The sequence below is a fragment of the Chenopodium album genome, chromosome 25, assembly GCF_948465745.1.
Source record: "Chenopodium album chromosome 25, dcCheAlbu1.1, whole genome shotgun sequence".
In the NCBI taxonomy this organism is placed as follows: Eukaryota; Viridiplantae; Streptophyta; class Magnoliopsida; order Caryophyllales; family Amaranthaceae; genus Chenopodium; species Chenopodium album.
In genome coordinates, this window is record NC_137858.1 from 34,203,627 (window position 1) to 34,223,431 (window position 19,805).

Here is a 19,805-nt window from a genome sequence, read left to right on the forward strand (position 1 = left end):
GATTTTTTTTTCTAAATTATACAACTATTAGATTAACTTGTTGTTAGCTCCTATGTAGAGATAGGTTAACATGATAACATTGATAAAATGACAAGATAAATACGTATATATTTAAGATAAGATTAAAAAAATCTTGTACATATATACTTTAGTTTTTTTTTAAAAAAAAATTCAATCTAGTAGTGTTGAGCTATATAAACGTAAAATAAACTTTATTAGGATATAAAAGCTTTGTGGAAGATAATTTATCACATCTTAGCCAGAACTACTCTTCACTGAAAATTTTCTATATAATAAGCTCATTGTTATGCATTTTATTATTTTATTTGGCTATTGATATTAACATAAAGATGAAGATCTTCTTGGTTTTTCTTGTGCTTTCAGCCCTCCATGTTTCCTCATCACTAGCAGTAAAACAGGTTATCTTAACGACACGATTTTAATTAATATGTAACTATAATGATTGTGAACTTAATAATTACTTTGTGTTTGTTATTAATTTGCATTGCTAATTTGATATAGTTTAATGTCACTTTTATAGTCGTACGTAGTGTACATGGGAGCACACTCCCATGGTCCAGAAGCTACAACCGAGGATTTTAATCGAGTTACGGATTATCATCATAGTTTCCTTGCAAATTTTCTAGGAAGGTATGCATAATCAAATTGTTTATGACTTATGTTTTTTTCCCAATACCTTGTTAGGGTTTTATTTTCGATGTTTCTGATTTATTGAGTTTAAACATTACAATGTACAATTCGTGGTTATGTTGTGTATGTAGTCATGAAAAGGCAAGGGGTGCAATATTTGACTCGTATACTAGGGTTATCAATGGTTTTGCTGCCAACCTTGACAAGCATCAAGCAGAGGAAATAGCAAGTTAGTCCACAATTATTTATTAAACCTGTATTTTTGTGTTTATAGTAGATTACTTGAAGGTAGAAGTATTTACTAAAATGTACTTTTGATAATAAAAGGACGTGATTCTCATTAGTCATTACTATATAGCGCGCTATATCAAGTTTATTGATTTAGTTTGTATCTTGTGATTTAGAACATCCGGACGTGGTATCTGTGTTTGTAAACAAAGGGAAGAAAAAACACACAACACACTCTTGGGATTTCTTGTTGCTCGAAAACAATGGCATTCCTAGTAAAGAATGGGCCACAGCCAGATTCGGAGAAGATACCATCATCGGCAACCTTGACACTGGTATTCTCTTGATCTATTGCCTAATATAATTGGTAATGCTAATATTTTGATCGTGTAAAATCTAACCTGATCTTATATGACTACATATTCTAACAAATTAATGAAGTTTATAATATTTGATCTTGAAAATAGCATACAATATAATTATTGTGGGACAGTTTTCAAAAGTCATTATGGAGAGATTAATTTGCTTACTGTATTAGATATAATTCATGTGTAAGACAATTGTATGGTAAAACAAAAGTTACTTTTCGATGATGAAGTAGATAAGATTTGTTCTGTCACCTCGAAGACTTTAACCAACTAGTCTACAATACGTAACAAGTACATTATTGAGGGGTGACATTTATTAGATGGTTCATCTTCAAAAATGATATACGTAGTACTAATTTATGCTTGATATAAACTGTGATTAGGTGTATGGCCTGAATCCATGAGCTTTAACGACATAGGGTATGGACCTGTTCCATCGCGATGGAAAGGTTCTTGCGAGCAATTCTCCAACAACACTAATGGAGTTCATTGCAACAGGTTTAAATATCAACTTCTAAACAAAAAATCATGAAATTTGACTTTAAACTTCTATATATTTACACAATGAAAAAAATCTTGTAGGAAGTTGATTGGAGCAAGGCACTTCAACAAAGGATACAAAGCCTCTGGTGGAACTGTGTCAATAGCTATGGAATCTGCACGAGATTTCGATGGCCATGGTTCGCATACCCTCTCAACTGCAGGAGGAAACTTCGTACCAGCAAGCATAAATGGCAATTTTCTAGGGACTGCAAAAGGCGGTTCACCAAGAGCACGAGTTGCTTCATACAAGGTTTGTTGGGAGCCTATTAACGGAAATGAATGCTTTGATTCTGATATCATAGCAGCTTTCGACAGGGCCATTCATGATGGCGTTGATGTGCTATCTTTATCTCTTGGAGGTGATCCTGTTGACTACTTCGCCGATGGAAATGCCATTGGAGCCTTTCATGCTATTCAAAATGGTGTTGTTGTTGTGTGTTCTGCTGGAAATTCTGGGAATACTCCTGGTACTGTCACCAATGTTGCTCCTTGGATTTTTACTGTTGCTGCGAGTACTATGGATCGTGAGTTTGACTCCTTTGTTAAACTTGGCAACGGACATCTTTATAAGGTATAAACCATATTGTTAAAAGACCAACTCAACCAAAAGCTTAAATAATGTTAATATTATCTGATTACTTTATATCCAATTTTATTATTGATATCGGCCTCATCAATATTTTTTCATTGGTAGGGTGCAAGCCTATCACAAGCATTGCCGAGAGTTGGACCATATCCACTCATATCTGCTGCTGATGCAAGAGCTGCTAATGCATCTGCTCATGACGCGTAAGGACAACTCCCTATTTTTTCTGATTCGAACAGTACTTTTTGTTAATTATTAGTAACTGATATGTATGTTGTACCTGTAGTCACCTTTGCAAGTCAGGCACACTAGATGAGCAAAAGGCGAAAGGAAAGATTGTGGCTTGCCTTAGGGGAGTCAGTGCTAGAGTGGACAAGGGCAATGTAGCAAAACTTGCTGGAGCTGCTGGCATGATTCTTTGCAATGACAAAGAAGACGGAAATGAAACCATTGCGGATCTTCATGTTCTTCCTGCAGTACATGTAAACTACAAAGATGGATCAGCTATACTCAACTACATTACTTCCACAAAGTAAGTATTTATCTTTTCTACACCAATTGTACAAAATTTCTCTGTTTCTTAATTTTTTGGGTGTTGAATTTAGACTTGATCAAAATTCTTTTTTACAGTAATCCCGTGGGTTATTTTACTCCCTTTAAAGAAAGTTTCGATGTGAAACCTGCTCCCTACATGGCTCCCTTCTCCTCCGTCGGTCCAAATACAGTAACACCACAGATTTTGAAGGTTTGTACTAAGAACTTTTAGTGTGCTTTAGTTGCATTGTTCTTAATCCTTTTCTCTATTGGGCTAATTCGAAAAAGATGTAGTAGTTTATAACATTGAGACTTATACTGATTTTTGTTAGATTTACTAAATCTCTTTTTATGCATGTGCTCTAAAACAGCCTGATATAACAGCACCAGGTGTGAATGTTGTAGCTGCATACAGTCAAGGGGTGAGTCCAACAGCAGAACCTTATGATCACCGCAGACTTTCTTTTGCTGTCGAATCTGGTACATCTATGTCTTGTCCCCATATATCTGGTATCGTCGGCCTTCTGAAAACTCTTAACCCTACATGGAGTCCTGCTGCTATCAGATCTGCTATAATGACTACAGGTAATCCTATCTGTGACAGTTTTATTATTTAATGGTACATTTGTATTCGGCTATAGTGTGTAACGTGATAGAGTATATAAATTGATCTTGTATTTCAAACATCAAGTTTTTGGTTGAGATGGTCATCTATTAACATAACGGTCTGTCATTGATTTACAGCTAAAACTCGAGACAACACCATTAATCCAATGGAAGATGGGGACTTTGTTAAGGCCACTCCATTTGGTTACGGTGCAGGACATGTCAGACCAAACCGTGCCATGGATCCTGGATTGGTCTATGACTTAACCCCAACTGATTACTTGCACTTCTTATGTGCAATCGGCTACAACAACACTATCATCAAAACCTTATACAATGGTTCCGTCGAATGTTCAAAATCAAGTTCCAACACAGCCACCCTTTTGAACTTTAACTACCCTTCGATTACAGTCCCAGAACTTTCTGGCTCCGTCACTGTAACTAGGACTCTGAAGAACGTTGGATTTCCAGGCGAATATGTAGCCCGTGTTCGCCATCCATCAGGAGTAGCAGTCAGTGTTAATCCAAGGATATTAAAGTTTGACAAAGTTGGAGAAGAGAAGAAGTTTACAGTGACTTTAACTTCTGAAAGTAGTAGTGGAGATTACAAGTTTGGAGAGTTAGTATGGTCAGATGGCGTGCACAATGTCAGAAGTCCTATAGTAGTTGCTTCTTCTAAGTGATTAGCAAATAGATTAGATTTTCGTTACGATGTTTTTTCTTAATTGGATTATGTTTAGGGAATAAAAACATCATTAGTTAGATACTTAGATGATAAATTGCTATTACTTATACAGATTTGAGTACAGTTGACTAATTGTTAGCTAAAGGATTTTCTTTATAATCACTTCAAAATATTTATTGATATTGATGATTTTATTGCCAATTTGTTTGATTTTAGGAGAATTTTGAAGCATACCAATTTACAGACTTACAGTTGAAATTTAGAATTGGTGATGATCAAGGGCAAAGAAATAAATAAGGAAAAAAATTGACAGCTTTCGGACCAGAGCCTAAATCTGGCGCCTTAGACCACTCGGCCAAACTGTCGGATGTGTAATACAATTAACATCATAACACACATCTTATGCAAATCATTCATTTAATTATTTGCAATAAGGCTTTTGAACTAGGGATGTTAACAACTCCAACGATTTCATAAAAATAATTTAAATGCTAATTCTTACTCAGCATTTGTTGCAGACAACAAATAAGCTGACATTAGCAACAATGTTCCTCATTATGACCAAACAGTCACTTGATTGACAAATTTGGTGTTACTTGAAGAATACTACCGGGGGGTGAATTGTAGTTTGGGAGGAATTAGCTAACTGTTTGCGGAATTAATAAAACAAAGCTAAACGAACGTGAAAGTCACACAAAAAGATTTTACATGGAAAAATTATGGGCCCTAACAAGAAGAAAAATCACTATCATTTGGGATTTTAGGAAAGATTCTTTACTAGAATAGGACAATCAACCTATTACAAGCTAAAAACTCTATCTTCAAGTTCCTCAACGAACTTGAAGTCCCCAACAACAAGTCCCGCTACTTGCTTTCTCCGTTTATATAAACTTCCTCCGTTCTTTTATTATTGCACCACTTGCCTTTTTAGGAAGTTTCACAAATATTGCAACATTTCCTCTTTAGGAAAAAATTATTTGTATTCACATTACAAATACCCAATATACCCTTGCTTTTTCACACTTACTACTTAGTTTATCAATATGTCACTATGGGCAATTTTGTATTTTTACCTTTCTCTTTCTTATTTTTTTTCCACTACCAAAATATTTGTATCCAACCCCTATGGTGCAATAATAAAAAAACGGATGAAGTATTAATTAAGTTAGTCCAACCCGACCCTAAATCAAACATGCTTCATCAAAGTTTGAAATAAAATTTTCAATTATTAGTTAGTCTAACCCGGTCTAAAATTAAATGGGTTTGATTAAAATTTGAAATACGAATCCCAATAACTGCGGCCAAAATTGCTACCATGGTAACCGGGACCACCACATAGAAGCGTTAGCTCCAAACTTGTAAGTTGTACTCCAAGTATTAAATGTCATCTTCCAAATCTTGTACAAACATTTAAAGAATGTGTCCCCAATGTAATGGTTGAGTCAGATTGATTTAGCTTCGTTACAAGTAAATTAATATTAATATAAATTAAATGTTTGTATCATCAATGTTAAGAACAGATTTTGGTAACCGAGTCATAAAACTCAACCCTCTTCTTTGACTATTCCTAACATGAAAAGGTCAATTCCCCTCTATTTCATATTTCCACCTACTCTCCCAATTTCCTTCAACTATACTTTTTCAACCCTTTCATTTTATATCTATATTTTTCTTTCACTCATATAATCATATAGTATATATATACTATACATGCATGTGTTATATTTTATGCATGGATTAGAAGGTAATTAACCAAAGTAATTAGCATGGAAAACTCAAACAAATCCAAGAGTTTATTTCTAAAGTTCTTACCAAAAGCAGCTTCAGCAGTTAGCTTTCAAAACCCTCAATTTAGTCCTGGAAGAGATCACCACCACCACCACCACCACTCGTCCAAGGCTAAAGCCCATGCACATAAAGGCTTCTCCGGCCCAATCAACTACTCGGTGTTACCGGACGAAGCCCGAGAAAAGCCCAAGAAAGATGGATCAACCTATGAAGCCCATGAGCCCACCTCACCAAAGGTATCTTGCATGGGGCAAATCAAGTACAAGCACAAGAAAAAGAAGCTAAGAAAAATAGCTTCTAAAAATAAAACAAATAATGTATTGTTAGAAGTTGATCATCAAAAAAAATCAAGTACAAAATCATCGCCTTTTAGTAAGTTTTTCAACAAATCATTGAAGAAATCAAAGGGTAGTCATCAAAGTGAAGAACATGGTAAGGAAGGTAGAAGTGCTACACTAGATAATAATAGTCTAAAGAAGAAGAATAATGTGCCTTCTTTAGGTATGATGAACAAGTTTGCTAGTGGAAGGGAAACCCTAGCTAACTTTGATTGGACGGCTCAGATCGCGCCATTAGATCATGATCGAGATTACTATTCTGATGATGAGGAGATCAGGAGAGGTGATAGCGACGATGATGATGAAGATGATGATGATAGGGAGGTAATAATCCCATACTCCGCGCCTATGTTAATAGGTGGAAGATCAAGGGATAATGGTGTCAATAATGGTACAAATGATGTGATTGGAGGAAGAAGGTTATCTTTAGAACCAAGGAAAGAAGTTAATCTTTGGAAGAGAAGAACTATGGCTCCACCTCCTCCTCTTGCTTTGAATTCCAACAAGGTTAGATCATGAGATTATAATTAATTAGTTAATTATATTATATAATAATAAGTAATCAACTTATCATACAAAATAGTTTAATTTTCATTACTTTGCCTTGTATTTGATTTTCATCTTTATTTTTTTGTCTCCTGTAAGTTGTAATTAGATTGTTATGTTGTTACAAATGTATGTTTCCACGTGGACATAAATATATGGTGGAATTTTTGCAATTTAATGTCTTCATTTATTTTCACGTTATAGAAATAATGATGAAGAATTCAATGTATGGCATTGTTGTTGATAAGTTATACATTTTGCAAAGAAATGGAAGTAGTTTTGGTTAAATGTACCATGTAGTCCAATGTCCAATGTTATAGTAATAAAACCATCATGTACCACTCCTACATATTTTTTGGAATTTTACTAGAATCATCTTTACCACTCTCAAAATTTTATGTCATTTTTTCACCCGAGAAACTTTTAATTAATCCTCAGAGCTAAGAATATTACTACGAGTACTCCGTACTTCATATAATAACCGAATAATAAGATTGTTAATATCATATATACGTTGATACGTGGTTTACATCTAAACAAAAGATATTCCTAGGGACCTGATAATTCCTTGGTCTTATTTCTCTTTATGAAAAAGAGAAATTGCATCTAGATTTTTTCTCAAATGAAAATGCATAGATAGATGAGAAATTGAGCGCTTTGATTTGAATAATAGTTGCGGAGTGCCTGATCTGGCAAGCAACGTTACAAGAAAAGGACCATATAATATAAAATATACAAGTATTAATGAAAATCCCAACTGTCTTTTCTTGCTCGTAAGTCTTTCATTTTAGGGTATTTAATAATCAATCACATATTGTTTCATCCACTTTCTTTTACCTTTGATTCAAATACAAATTTGATGTCACTTTCACTATATAACTAATTAATATGAGTGGTTTTCAATTCATACGACTTTCTTCTTGTTTATTCAACAAATAAATTGCTTGATTAAAATTGTCAAAAGGATGAGTGAAAGTTTTCAACATTATCCGCCGAAGGCCTATAGCCCTAAAGTCGTTTTATATTAATACATTTCACCAAGCAAAACAAACATTATATTAATAAGGGTCGTCTATACGATTATAAAGAATAAAACTATGAAATACTTCGTGTATAAGGATTATGGAAAAGAGGGACATTTTATCCCTCCATCTCCTCTAGGAGTAACCTGGGTTCAATACCCATCCCACTTCTCATATAAATATATAATAGAAAGAGCACCGTATCTAGTAGTGTAAAAAAGTATATATACTACGTATAAAGTACTCCGTGTATCGGTGTATACATAAAATAACACTATTATATGAATCAAAAGGAGGTAACTTGTGGAAACTTGTACTGCGGAGGTTACTTCACCTTGATCTCCCTTGTGATCACATGCATGCATTTATTTCTCAAATAGTTGGATATTTTATACGAAGTTTTTACTTCAAATTGGAGGTGTGTAGACCCAACAAAACCTGGCCTTGAAAAATATCTATAAATGTGGAGCTAGCAAAAGTGTCGTGTGCTTAAGTCGTGTCATACTCGTGTTCGTATTCAATATTAAACAGGTTAAGGAGGCTCAATACTAACACGATCTATTTAATAAATAATGTGTTTTGTCGTGTTGATCTATTTAGTTAAATGTGTCTTAAACCTTTTACACTAATCCGCTTTTTCCATTTTCAGAACTCGAAATATATAACCTTATTAAACCTGACTTGTTAATTGAGTTTTTTTGTTTCTTAGACAGGTTGCTTGAGCTATGTTAATTTCATGTTAAGAATCTTGACAAAAACCTGACTTGTTTAGTTAAACACGTCGTGTCATGTTGACCCATTTAATTAAACGCACCACTCTTAATACTAACCCGATTTTTTCCTGTACGATTCATGTCGTGTTGTTGTATCGTATCAGGTTTTGCTAGCTCTATATAACTATATATAACAATTAAATTTAAAAAGGTAAAAAATAAGAAAATCAATGTTAAGGTGTCATTAAACCTATGAGTAGATCTAATCCCATTTAGTAGGAGGTTTTTTTTCCTCATTGTATTTTTCACTTCTTTAATAAAATGCCTTGCCTTTTTTATCTAAATGGTAAAACAAACCCTATGCTAATATGAGTAATGACCCAAAGTAGGAAAATGTTAGCAATGCCTTTTCACTTCATTACTTCAATCATAGAGACATAGACCAGCTAGGTGTTTATTGTGCTCTTTTGTCGATATAGAATTTCACATTAATATATGTAATTTATTCAAAATGATGATTCAAACTGTTCCCTTTACTTTTCTTTTCTTATTATTGCAAAATCAAATAAGTAAAAATATGTGATTTTGAAATAAAAATATAATAATTTTGGATCAGTGTGAAGCAATACATGCAAGTATAAGGCCGCCGCTAGATGTGGTTGGTTTGTCAAGTTTCTCTTAATATAGTTAGGTGTTAGGTCATCAATAAATCTAGTCTAAGAGATGTAATAGTCTTATCTATTAGCGGAAAACAAGTACAAATATGCTTAGGATTGTTATCCTGAACTCTTTAGTAACTACTCCCTCCGTCCCATAATTACAGGCAAATATACTATTTTGGGTGTCCCAAAATGTTCCTCCTATTACTAAAAATAACACCCAATCATTACTTACTATTTACCTTTTCCATACAAATTACACACATACCTAAAAAATCACTACTTACTTTTTCATACAAAATATACACATACCTAAAAAATCATTACCTACTTTTTAACTTTTCCATACAACTAGGGCAGTCGACGCGCGCGATGCGCGCGAAGTGATTTGCCCTTTCTTGATGTCTATATTGGATTGTATTTAAACTTTTCGCAACATTGGATTTTACGGAAATAGTTTGATAAATTAATGGAATGTGTATTTAAAGTTTTCGTTTTTTCCTACACAACCTTTCTTCAAGAAACATCAATGCAATTATTCAACAGTGTAATATTGCAAAAACATCTACAAACTTAATTAGAAATGGATTAAATACAATTCAAAAATCATAGAGCACATATTATATACTAAAAGAAGTAATTTAACATTACATATGCAATAGTAGAACAATTTTTCGGAACATTTACTATTTGAAAGTCTATACTCTTACCCAACCTAGTAATTACTCTACATAAATTATATGAGATTAACTATATGAAACTAAAAAAAAGAAACAATTACACCCTACAACTCGCATAAACATTAACATTCAGGCAACAATTAGATAAAATAGTCCCTTGGTAGTTGGTAATAAATCATCTATTCGTACGTACATACAATTATTTTTTTTCATTTTAAATAATAATAATATCATATGAAGTGTAAAACATTAATTTTTTTTAAAAATTAATAAAAAAAAAAGCATTACATATATTTTGTTAAAAAAAAATGAATTAATTGATGATGTATGTTTAATGAAAAAAAAACATTAAATGTATTAATGATAGTAAACATATTATTGAGGGTAAAATAGTAAATACACATTTTGCACACAATTTTGTACACAATAGTGAGGGTATAATTGGTAGCACACTATTCCTAGCATTAATTTTTTTTTTAATTAATAAAAAAAAATCATTACATATATTTTGTTAAAAAAAACCGAATTAATTGATGATATAAGTTTAATGAAAAAAAAATATTAAATATATTAATGATAGTAAACATATTATTGAGGGTAAAAAAGTAAATAGACATTTTGTACACAATTTTGTACACAATAGTGAGGGTATAATTGGTAGCACACTATTACTAAGAGTTATTTTCTACTTTTTATAAGGTAGGGATATTCTCTACTTTTTATCAACATTCTTCACTTTTTAGCTTTTCCATACAATATTCCTCTACTTTTTCCATCCTCCTTAAAAACCGTACTTTTTAGAGTTATTTGCCTGTAATTATGGGACGGAGGGAGTATTACGCTTTGATAGCATATCAAGAGATTTTGGATCAAATTTAATTTCATACTTTTCTAGTTTCGTGACTTAATTAAAAGAGACTTGTCAATGATCATGACATGCTTGCTCCATTTTTACATGCTACGAAGTACTTACTATGGAGTATACAAAACATATTTCCTCTGATTTATCTTATTAGAAGTGTTTTTCTATGCATGGTTGTCAATACATAATTATAAGAATCACTTAATCAATATCTTCCCTTATCAAAAGTCGATGTTCACAAATTATAAAATGCGTGTGCAACGAAGTTATAAGACTTTACATTACCTTATTTTTTCTTAGATATAATTCACAATATGAGGACAAATTGACATAAATTTGTTCCATTTAAATCTCTTTGTGTATGTTGTATGACTTTTTACCAATAAATCAGTCTAACAATAACTACATTTTCAAAAAGTCAAATAAAATGGTTTTTCAAGACATACATCGAGATTGTGGCCTCTATGGGTCAATATCATGCCAACTGGATTTTTTTTTTTTGGTTAAATAATAGCCTCCGATCGAAATAAATGAGGGAGGATGTGATTGGTGTGGCTTGGCCACGGTTTGTAGCTTGATTTTGCTTGATATTTCAATAAAAGGGCTCTGCCCCTCATTTGCATAAAAAAAAAAAAAAATATTAATAATATTGGTGATAATATGGATCCAAACTACAATACCAAACATATTCTAATGAAGATTTCTAATTACATCCAGTTAATCCAAACCAAAAACTGTTTGGGTTACATTAGGCCCAAATCTAAATTGAAAACTAGATAGACACCCGGCCCAATCCAAACCAAAAACTGGTTGGATTATTTATGAAGAGAAATTGCAGACTTTCTGGCCAGGAAAGCAAGAAGGATTCTAACTCCCTCTGATGGGATATGCACTGATTTATGTATGCTGGAACTTTGTTATGTAATATATGCTCCTCCTGATCCACCGTCTTTTGGACCTAGGCTAGGCATCATCATCTAGGATGCAAATACTTCTAATTCTCTATAGTCTCTAACTATTTAACTGTTCCTCTTTTGATGCCTTTTAAGGCTTAGTCTGATCCTTTTAACCCAAAAAAAAAAAAGATTTTTTTTTGACAGGGCATTTTTACATTATCCTTACAAAACCATAAAAATATCAATAAAGTAATAGACAATAGTACAATATAAACACATACTTTTCTTCTGTCAAAATCAGTCATATAGTGAACAAATGATAGAGATAAAAAGACTAAAAGTGTATTCTATTACATCGGATCCTTCAAGAAAAGTGGATCATCATTCACCAAGTATCAAATTCTCTAGCAACCCACTAATAAAATACATTTCATAATCACAATAATTTTTAATTTACTACTAATAGTAACAATATAAATGATACAATTACTCTACCTTTTTTTTTTTTTTTTTTTTTTTTTTAATCTTACATTTTGCTCATATTTATTTTTCTATTTCAAAATCCAATAAACCCGTATAACATAAATCCGCCACTGATAGTGAATCTAGTAAGTAACGCGTACACCTTGGTACCTTAAAATCTCACCAATAAGCTCACCTTTACCAGATCCAACATACCTCCCACAAATATTACCATCCCTAATAAACACAAAAGTAGGGACTTCAACCACATTCATAGCCCTCAAAAAATCCATACAACTCTCATTTTCATCCCCATTCATCCTTGCAAACACCACATTATCCATCTGCCTAGACAACTTAATCACGGTCGGGTACACCTTAACACAAGGTCCACAATGCTTAAGCCCTACATCAAGCACAATGAGCTTGTCATCGCCTCGATGCTCGTTGATCAAGCTCTCGACATCCTCCCTAGAGTGAAGCTGCACCACAGCCGAGTGACTATCACCGTAGTATAGCACATCTCCTACTAGTTGATCGGGTCCTATTGCTTCTTCCTCGTGAATCTTTTGCATGGACTTGTAGAACGTAAAGTGAGGTACTTGCTCTATGTTTTCCCTCTTGCAAAGTGCCTTGGTTGATTCGGATTCATCCCCCATCACTAGAATGAACTCGACGTCATTACAAGTACGGCTTAGCTCTACCATGAAGGGGTAGATTTGGCTGCTTTGATCGCTGTCCCTTTCAGCAAACTCGACGACAACAAGCTTGTTTTGAGCGGCTTTAAATTAAGGGCGTTGTCGAACTCATCGATGCTGTGGACTCGTTGGACTCGTTGGTCTTTCTTGGTGGTTTGGTTTGGGGTGGCTGCCGTGCTAGCCTTAATCGGCGAAAAGTGTAGTCTTTTAAGGGTTTTGTTGTTGAGTGATGAGTGGAGTTCAGGAAGGGTGGAGAAAGATGATAAGGCGGAGAAGTTTGAAAGGGTGAGATTGTTGGGAACAAGTGATGTTTTTGGTGGTTTGGATAACAAAAATGAAGATGAACAAGAAGATGAAGATGCCATTTTTTTTAATTTTTTGAGAAGATGGTAAGAATTGAAACAAAGAGGAGAAGAAGATGTTAGTTGAATTTTGGTTAGATGATGTGGGGGAGGTTTTTTGATATGAAGAGATATATAAATTGACATTCACCACTCATTTTGTGTTGTGGATGAGATTAAGCACAAGAGAAGATACTTTCTTTTTTAGCGTTTTGTTTGGGTTTGGGCTAGTTGTGTTTCACCAATACAATTGGCTTTCTTGTTGGGCTGAATTCTTTGTATTTGCCCATTTGTACTCATCTCCATAGACCTACGTAGACGTACCATGTCAATCTTAGCCGAATAGCCGAGGATGGTAATAGGTTGTCCAAACGACCGGACAAAATGACACAACAATACTATGCCGTATTTGATATAGATTGAATATAAAGCCAATTACTAATGATTTAACTATCAGCTTAACTTTTTGGTTGAGTTGATCCTTTGACATATATTCTATCAATGTCATCAAGTGATGAAAAATAATCTTGGTAAATTAAGCTGTCGAGAAAAATTCTACATAAAGTTCTTTAATCTTAGCTTGGACGATATAATTATGTACATAGTTATCTTATATTGGAACATTGTCTTCCACATTTCATTGGCTATGTCCTCTATAATAGCATTAATTAAATGGCCGAATAAATGTAAAATTATTTAGAATATTCTTAAGTTACAAATTTTGATTTAAAATTAATTAGAATAGTCTAAGGTACAAATTTTTCATTGAAAATTTAGGCAAGCTTGATAATGAGATCGCCCTTCGAGATCAAGCGTAGGTGTACGTGTATATTGGTGTTTACATAAGGCCAAAAACATCACGCTCAAAGTCAAATTTGATTTGGGCTTAAATCCAAGGTTTCTCGGGCTGAATAAATTGAATCCATGCGTCTCAAAGATATTTTGTTGGAAAATGTCCAATTGAAGACTATCATTGATATTTCCTTCTTCTGTGACCACTTGATGTGTTTTTCTTCAAGCAAGAAGGTGTTTCTTGGTTAAAGAAGAACACTTGTATTATTTCCTTGCGTGGGAACATTGAATAATGCTCAAAATTTGACTAAGTAGTGGTTGTTTAATTTATTTTCTCGTTTTCCTAAAAAGAAAAAAATCTTGTAAATAACTTATGAGGCGTTTAGTTCGCGGAATATAGGTATGAGGTATGGGTTTTAGGTTGTCAAAAGTATAAATTTTAAACACATACCTCAAACACATGAGAGATGGGTTTAGAAACCTTGGGGGAAAGTGGGTTTAGCGCATTTCATTCCCTTAGATATCAAATAAAAGGAGGGAAAAGTGAGAGATTTCATTCCAAAATTACCAAATACATGGTTTTAGACCCTCTCCAATGGTGAGACTCAAGTGAGGTCCCGTTCTTTAGAGCTGCTTTGCTCTGCTCTGCTTTGCTCTGCTGAAATCTCTTGTGCTCTGCTGAAATCTGCTTTGCTTTGCTCTGCTTTGCTTCAATCTGCTCTGCCCTACTCTGCTCTGCTCTGCTTAAAAATAATACTTAAAAATAGCTGCTTCAATCTGCTCTGCTCTGCCTTGCTCTGCTCTACTCTGCTTCAATCTGCTCTGCTCTGCTGAAATCTGCTTTGCTCTGCTCTGCTCTGTCCAGAAGCTCAAAAGAACAGGGCCTGAGTATTTTTAGGAGAGAGAGTATTTTTTGCAATGTATACTAATAAGTTGGTATCTAAACTTAGCAACTCCAAAAGAAAGTTGCTAAGTTTAGATACTCAACTTTGAGTCCCATTTGAAAAAAAATGTGGGCCCTTGTCAATATTCTAATATATTTTGTAATTTATATAAGTTTTACCTTCTTTTTTTTTAATTATTTTTTAATCTTATAATAATTGATGGGTCATAAATTGAAAGTGGCATTTGTATATTTTAGAGAGTCTCACCATTGAGAATTTATACTTCATATGAGTTGCTAAATTGAGAAGCGGGTATGGTATTACCATTGGAGGTAAAAAAACAACTCATTTTGTATTTCAATACTCAAACTTGAGTCTCACCATTGGAGATGGTCTTAAATATCAAGTTCCAACCCGATACCACTTTAACTCTATTTCTAATTCCAAACTCATACCACTCTGCAAACCAAACGCCCAAGTTCCAATCCTAACCAAGGGTGATAATAACTAATTTGATTTGTCTTCCCACTTGAATTCTCTCCTAAAACGTTTCAACTTTCAATTTACAAGCTGTAAAATTTAATATTAAACACAAAAATCTCTAAATTCTATTAGTGATAACGAACGCGTATTTATAGCACATATGTATACCATGTCTATTTATAGCACATATATATACCATGTCAACTATGAGAATTTAAAATAAAAATATATATATATAAATAAAAATAAAAATAAAATAACAATAAAAAAAAATTTATAAAAAAAAAAGGTTCCTAAACATATCTTACAAGATGATAGAATTAAAAATAATCTTAAAAACCTTAAAGCATCTCCAATGGTAAGCTACAACGGCTTGTAGCTTGCTTTGCCATGTCAACTTTTAAAGCTACAACCTTTTTAAGCTACAAAGTACTCCAATGGTAAGCTACATGAAGTTGGAGGAAGTACTAATAGAGGTCTGATATGTATATGCAAGTGCATAACATGGCAAAGTTGTAAATAAAATGCAACTTTAGTGTAACGGGTTGTGAAAATGGAAGGAAAATCTGAACGGAATAGTAAAATGGTGTAACGGTGTGGGACCTTTAGCAGACTAAAAAATAATATGAAGGAACCCCACATGTACTTCCTTCCTGGAAGAGAGAGACCCACTGAACTTTAGAAGGTTCGTCATTTTAAAAAATTAGAAAAAGGTGAGCAGCTTTTCCTCCATTGTTGAACTCAAAAAAACTGAAGAAATGGAGGTTTGAAGGGAAAAAAACGCCAATTATTGTTGTATTGTTGCGTCATGGAGTACCTTGAAACGACGGAGGATCTCGAAAGGTACAATGGCGGGGAGTTTGGTCTGAGCATCTGCGAACCCGATGACGATGGAGGAGGTGAAGAAGAAGACTGTGCGGCTGCGTTGGAGGCGCTTTTGAATGGGGTAAGTGTTAATTGCTACTTTCACGAAGCGATTGTTGTGGGTGTTGGTTTTTTTTCTGAGTTTTCTGAGAGAAAGCAACTAGGGTTTTGTTAATGACTAATTGCATTGTAATTCTGGTCCATGTAATTGCATGTGCTCCTAATTCATGTAACCTCGAATTGCATGCGGTCCAAATTCATGTAATTGCCCTTAAATGTAGATCCTGTTATTGTAGTCTAAGTTTTTTGCTTGATATGTGCTGTAAATTTGGATGTTGTATGTCTGTAAATTTGTAATTATGATAAATTGGTTTTTAAAATGCTGATATATTTTGTTGGGTGAATGTGTTGTGTTTTGTGTAAATAAGGTTGTTGTTAGGGAGGAGTCTTTTAAGACTCCAACTAAAGGGAAGGCTAATGTCTCCATCAGTATTCAGATTGAGGAGGGCGGTGGTGAAGTGGAGATGGATGTTGCTTTGCCACCTCCGTCCATTGGAATGGTGTTTGAGTCAATGTTAGAAGTGGATAAGTATTTCAGGGAATATGGGCAGCAGAATGGGTTTGGTGTTGTTCGTGCAAGTGGTGCAAATAATGGAAAAGGAGCAAAGCGGAATTGTAGGTGGACGTGTGAAAGTTATGGAAGGCCTGGTCGGAAGAGGAGAAAGGCAGAAGTTGGTTTTGTTTCAGATGCCCAAATCAGTGAAGAAGAAGAAGAATTGTGTCCTAAACGAAAGTCGAAAAAATGTGAATGCCCTGTGTTTGTATATGCACATGTAAACGGCGTAGGTCAATGGGAGATAACAAAGGCTGAAATGCAACATGATGGGCACATTCCAACTCCTACCAAATCGAAGAGTATAAGTAAATTTAGGAAGAAATTTTTGGTTGAAAATCCACATATTGTGAAGCAGCTATTTCATGAAAGAAGGGCAGGGGTGCCTGTTGCAACCATTTTTAGAAGTATGGCTCGGCAGAGGAATGGTTTGGAGGGGATGCAGTTTGAGCAAAAAGACCTACAGATGAAGTGGCTAAGGAACGGAAAAGGGTGTTTGAAGAAGGCAATGCAAAAGCCATGTTTGCATACTTTAAGAGAATGGTGGAAGACAATTCGAATTTCTTTCACACACATCGAGTCGATGAAGAAGGAAGGTTGAAGGATGTTTTATGGGTCGACGCAAGGAGTAGGGTGGCTTATGAAGAGTTCGAGGATGTAGTTGTTTTTGATTCAATTTATTTGACTAATGAATATAAACTTCCTTTTTGCAACTTTGTAGGAGTAAACCATCATGGGCAAACCATTCTTTTTGGATGCGCTCTTGTGACCCGTGAGAATGCTGAGACTTTCGAGTGGGTGTTCTCAAATTGGCTTCGATGCATGGGCGACAAACCCCCTATTGGTATCCTAACTGACCAGGACCCGGCAATGCGCAAAGCTCTAAAGATTGTTATGAAAGGAACAACCCACAGATGGTGCATTTGGCACATCACTAACAAATTTGGAAAGAAGTTAGGCAAGCATGTGAAGTATCCGGAGCTCAAGGAAGCGCTTCAGCAGGCAATTTATGATAGTCTTGACCCTGAGGAATTTGAAGAACGATGGCCTGAGGTCATGAAGAAATACGAGGTTGAAGATGATGAATGGTTGGCAGGTAATAATTATATCTGTTTATTTATGGGGTTTGTCAGATTAGTTGTGAATGTGTTGATATGTTATGTTGCATTTACAAAATTGCAGTAAGTTTTGAATAATGTATTTGAGGCAGTAGTTTTAAGCACTTTGAAATGCATGTGGCAGGATTGTTTGAGGAACGAGGAATGTGGGTTCCAGTGTATGTGAAGCACTTGTTTTGGGCTGGGATGAGGACGACGCAAAGAGTGGAAAGCATTCACAGCTTCTTTGATGGATATCTGAGCAAACACACCCTGTTGCATGAATTTGTGGAGCGGTATGTAGAGGCTCTTGAGGTTAGAGCTTTAAGTGAAAAAAAGGTTGATGATAACAACGCCAGATATGTCAGGAAGACTTACAGCGACTTCCCAGATGAGTTGATCTTCCAGAAGATCTATACCGATGAAAAATTCAAACAAGTCCAGCGAGAATGTAGCCGGATTTTGTATGTTAGTCCCATAGAAAAGAAATGTGTTTCTGAGAGCTTGGTTGAGCATGTGGTTGAGGATAGAGTTTGGTACAAGCCGAAAAACTCTTCCAAGGAGAAACCTTCTAAGAGGAAGCGGAGGTACAAAATTTTGTTTGATTGTGTTTCTAAGGAAGCTAGTTGTGAATGCAAGTACTTTGAGTGCCAAGGTATTATATGTCGTCACATAATCAAGGTGTACGAGCTGAATGATCATTACGAAATACCTGACAAATTTATCCTTAGGCGGTGGAGGAAAGATGTGATAAGGAAGCACACAAGGGTTAAGGTTGCATACCATGATCCAAACAAGACCGAAGAGGTTTGCAGGTTTGATAAAATGATGGTGAAGTTTGGTTCACTTACAACAAAGGCTTGTGTTTATAAAACCACAACTGATCTTGTGATGGCAACCCTCCAGTTATTAGAAATTCAAGTGGATGAAAAACTTTCAATGGTGAATACAAACGCACAAGGTGAAGGTAGAGGTGAGAAGGGAACTCCAGTCACCCCATCCATACAGAGACAAGGAAGTTGTTCTGAGGTACCGAAGGATCCCCCAATGCCGAAGAGGCCTGCTCACAGAACAACTGATGTGCGGTTCCCTTCCTGTGTTGAGAAGTCTAAAAAAGGGGGTAAGACAAACAATAAAGGTTCCAAAAAATCAACAAAGGTGCAAAATGACTCACAGCCTACTACAACTTCAAATGTTACACCATCTTATTCTCAGGTTCTGTTCTTTATTTTCTGCAAATTAAGATGTTGATTACTTATGTGATGTGTTAATGGACTTTAAATCTGTGTTGTTTTGTCATGCAGTTGCCTCCACCAAACAGATTTGTGTTTCCTTATAGCCCTCACTCTATAGGAGGAATACAGATGGTTGATGCTGACGGATCAATTGGGTATTTTACTGGTGTATCAGGCAATACCCCGAATACTCCATCAGCCAACCTGTCTGGAACTGATGGTCAATCTGTTTACCATCATCACTACAAACCTGTCATTCCCTGTATGCAGGCCGTGGCTTCCCCTAGTACCCCTAAGTCTGCATCACCACTTGGAGGTGCTTCTTCGACGACAGGAAAATACAGACCCATTGCTCCAAAACCGATGTTTATACCCATTGCTCCTTATACAGTGCCTAATCATCAGCAATATATACATCCTTACCATCATCATTACATTCATGCAAACCACCATCCTAACGGTCAGGTGGCACTCCCTACTGCTACTAACCAGCACTGCAGTGGACCATCAACCACTACCCCAGTAAAATCTTCACATTAAGAAAGGAGATCATCACAGAACAGCATATGCAGTAGCTGAAGGTTGAATCTTATTTTTTTGAACAATGGTTGTATATGCAGCATAAGAAAGA

At 34.9% G+C, this 19,805-nt stretch overlaps 2 protein-coding genes and 1 pseudogene across 2 annotated transcripts; 2 read left to right on the forward strand and 1 right to left on the reverse strand.

The window, feature by feature from the left end:
* The first annotated feature begins 350 nt into the window (after positions 1-350).
* On the forward strand, positions 351-4,199 carry LOC145614029 (subtilisin-like protease SBT5.4). Its single transcript, XM_081669039.1, has 11 exons — positions 351-419; positions 542-651; positions 783-880; positions 1,056-1,214; positions 1,631-1,745; positions 1,830-2,361; positions 2,485-2,579; positions 2,663-2,908; positions 3,007-3,121; positions 3,282-3,495; positions 3,655-4,199. The coding sequence occupies exons 1-11, from the start codon at positions 351-353 to the stop codon at positions 4,197-4,199; spliced, it is 2,298 nt and encodes a 765-aa protein (XP_081525165.1).
* Positions 4,200-5,718: 1,519 nt separating this feature from the next.
* LOC145615174 (uncharacterized protein At1g76070-like) lies at positions 5,719-7,058 on the forward strand. Its single transcript, XM_081670242.1, has one exon. It carries the CDS (start codon positions 5,968-5,970, stop codon positions 6,844-6,846), a length of 879 nt encoding a protein of 292 aa, XP_081526368.1. The 5' UTR covers positions 5,719-5,967; the 3' UTR covers positions 6,847-7,058.
* A 4,953-nt stretch (positions 7,059-12,011) lies between these two features.
* LOC145614895 (thioredoxin-like protein CDSP32, chloroplastic) lies at positions 12,012-13,368 on the reverse strand (annotated as a pseudogene).
* Positions 13,369-19,805: the final 6,437 nt, after the last annotated feature.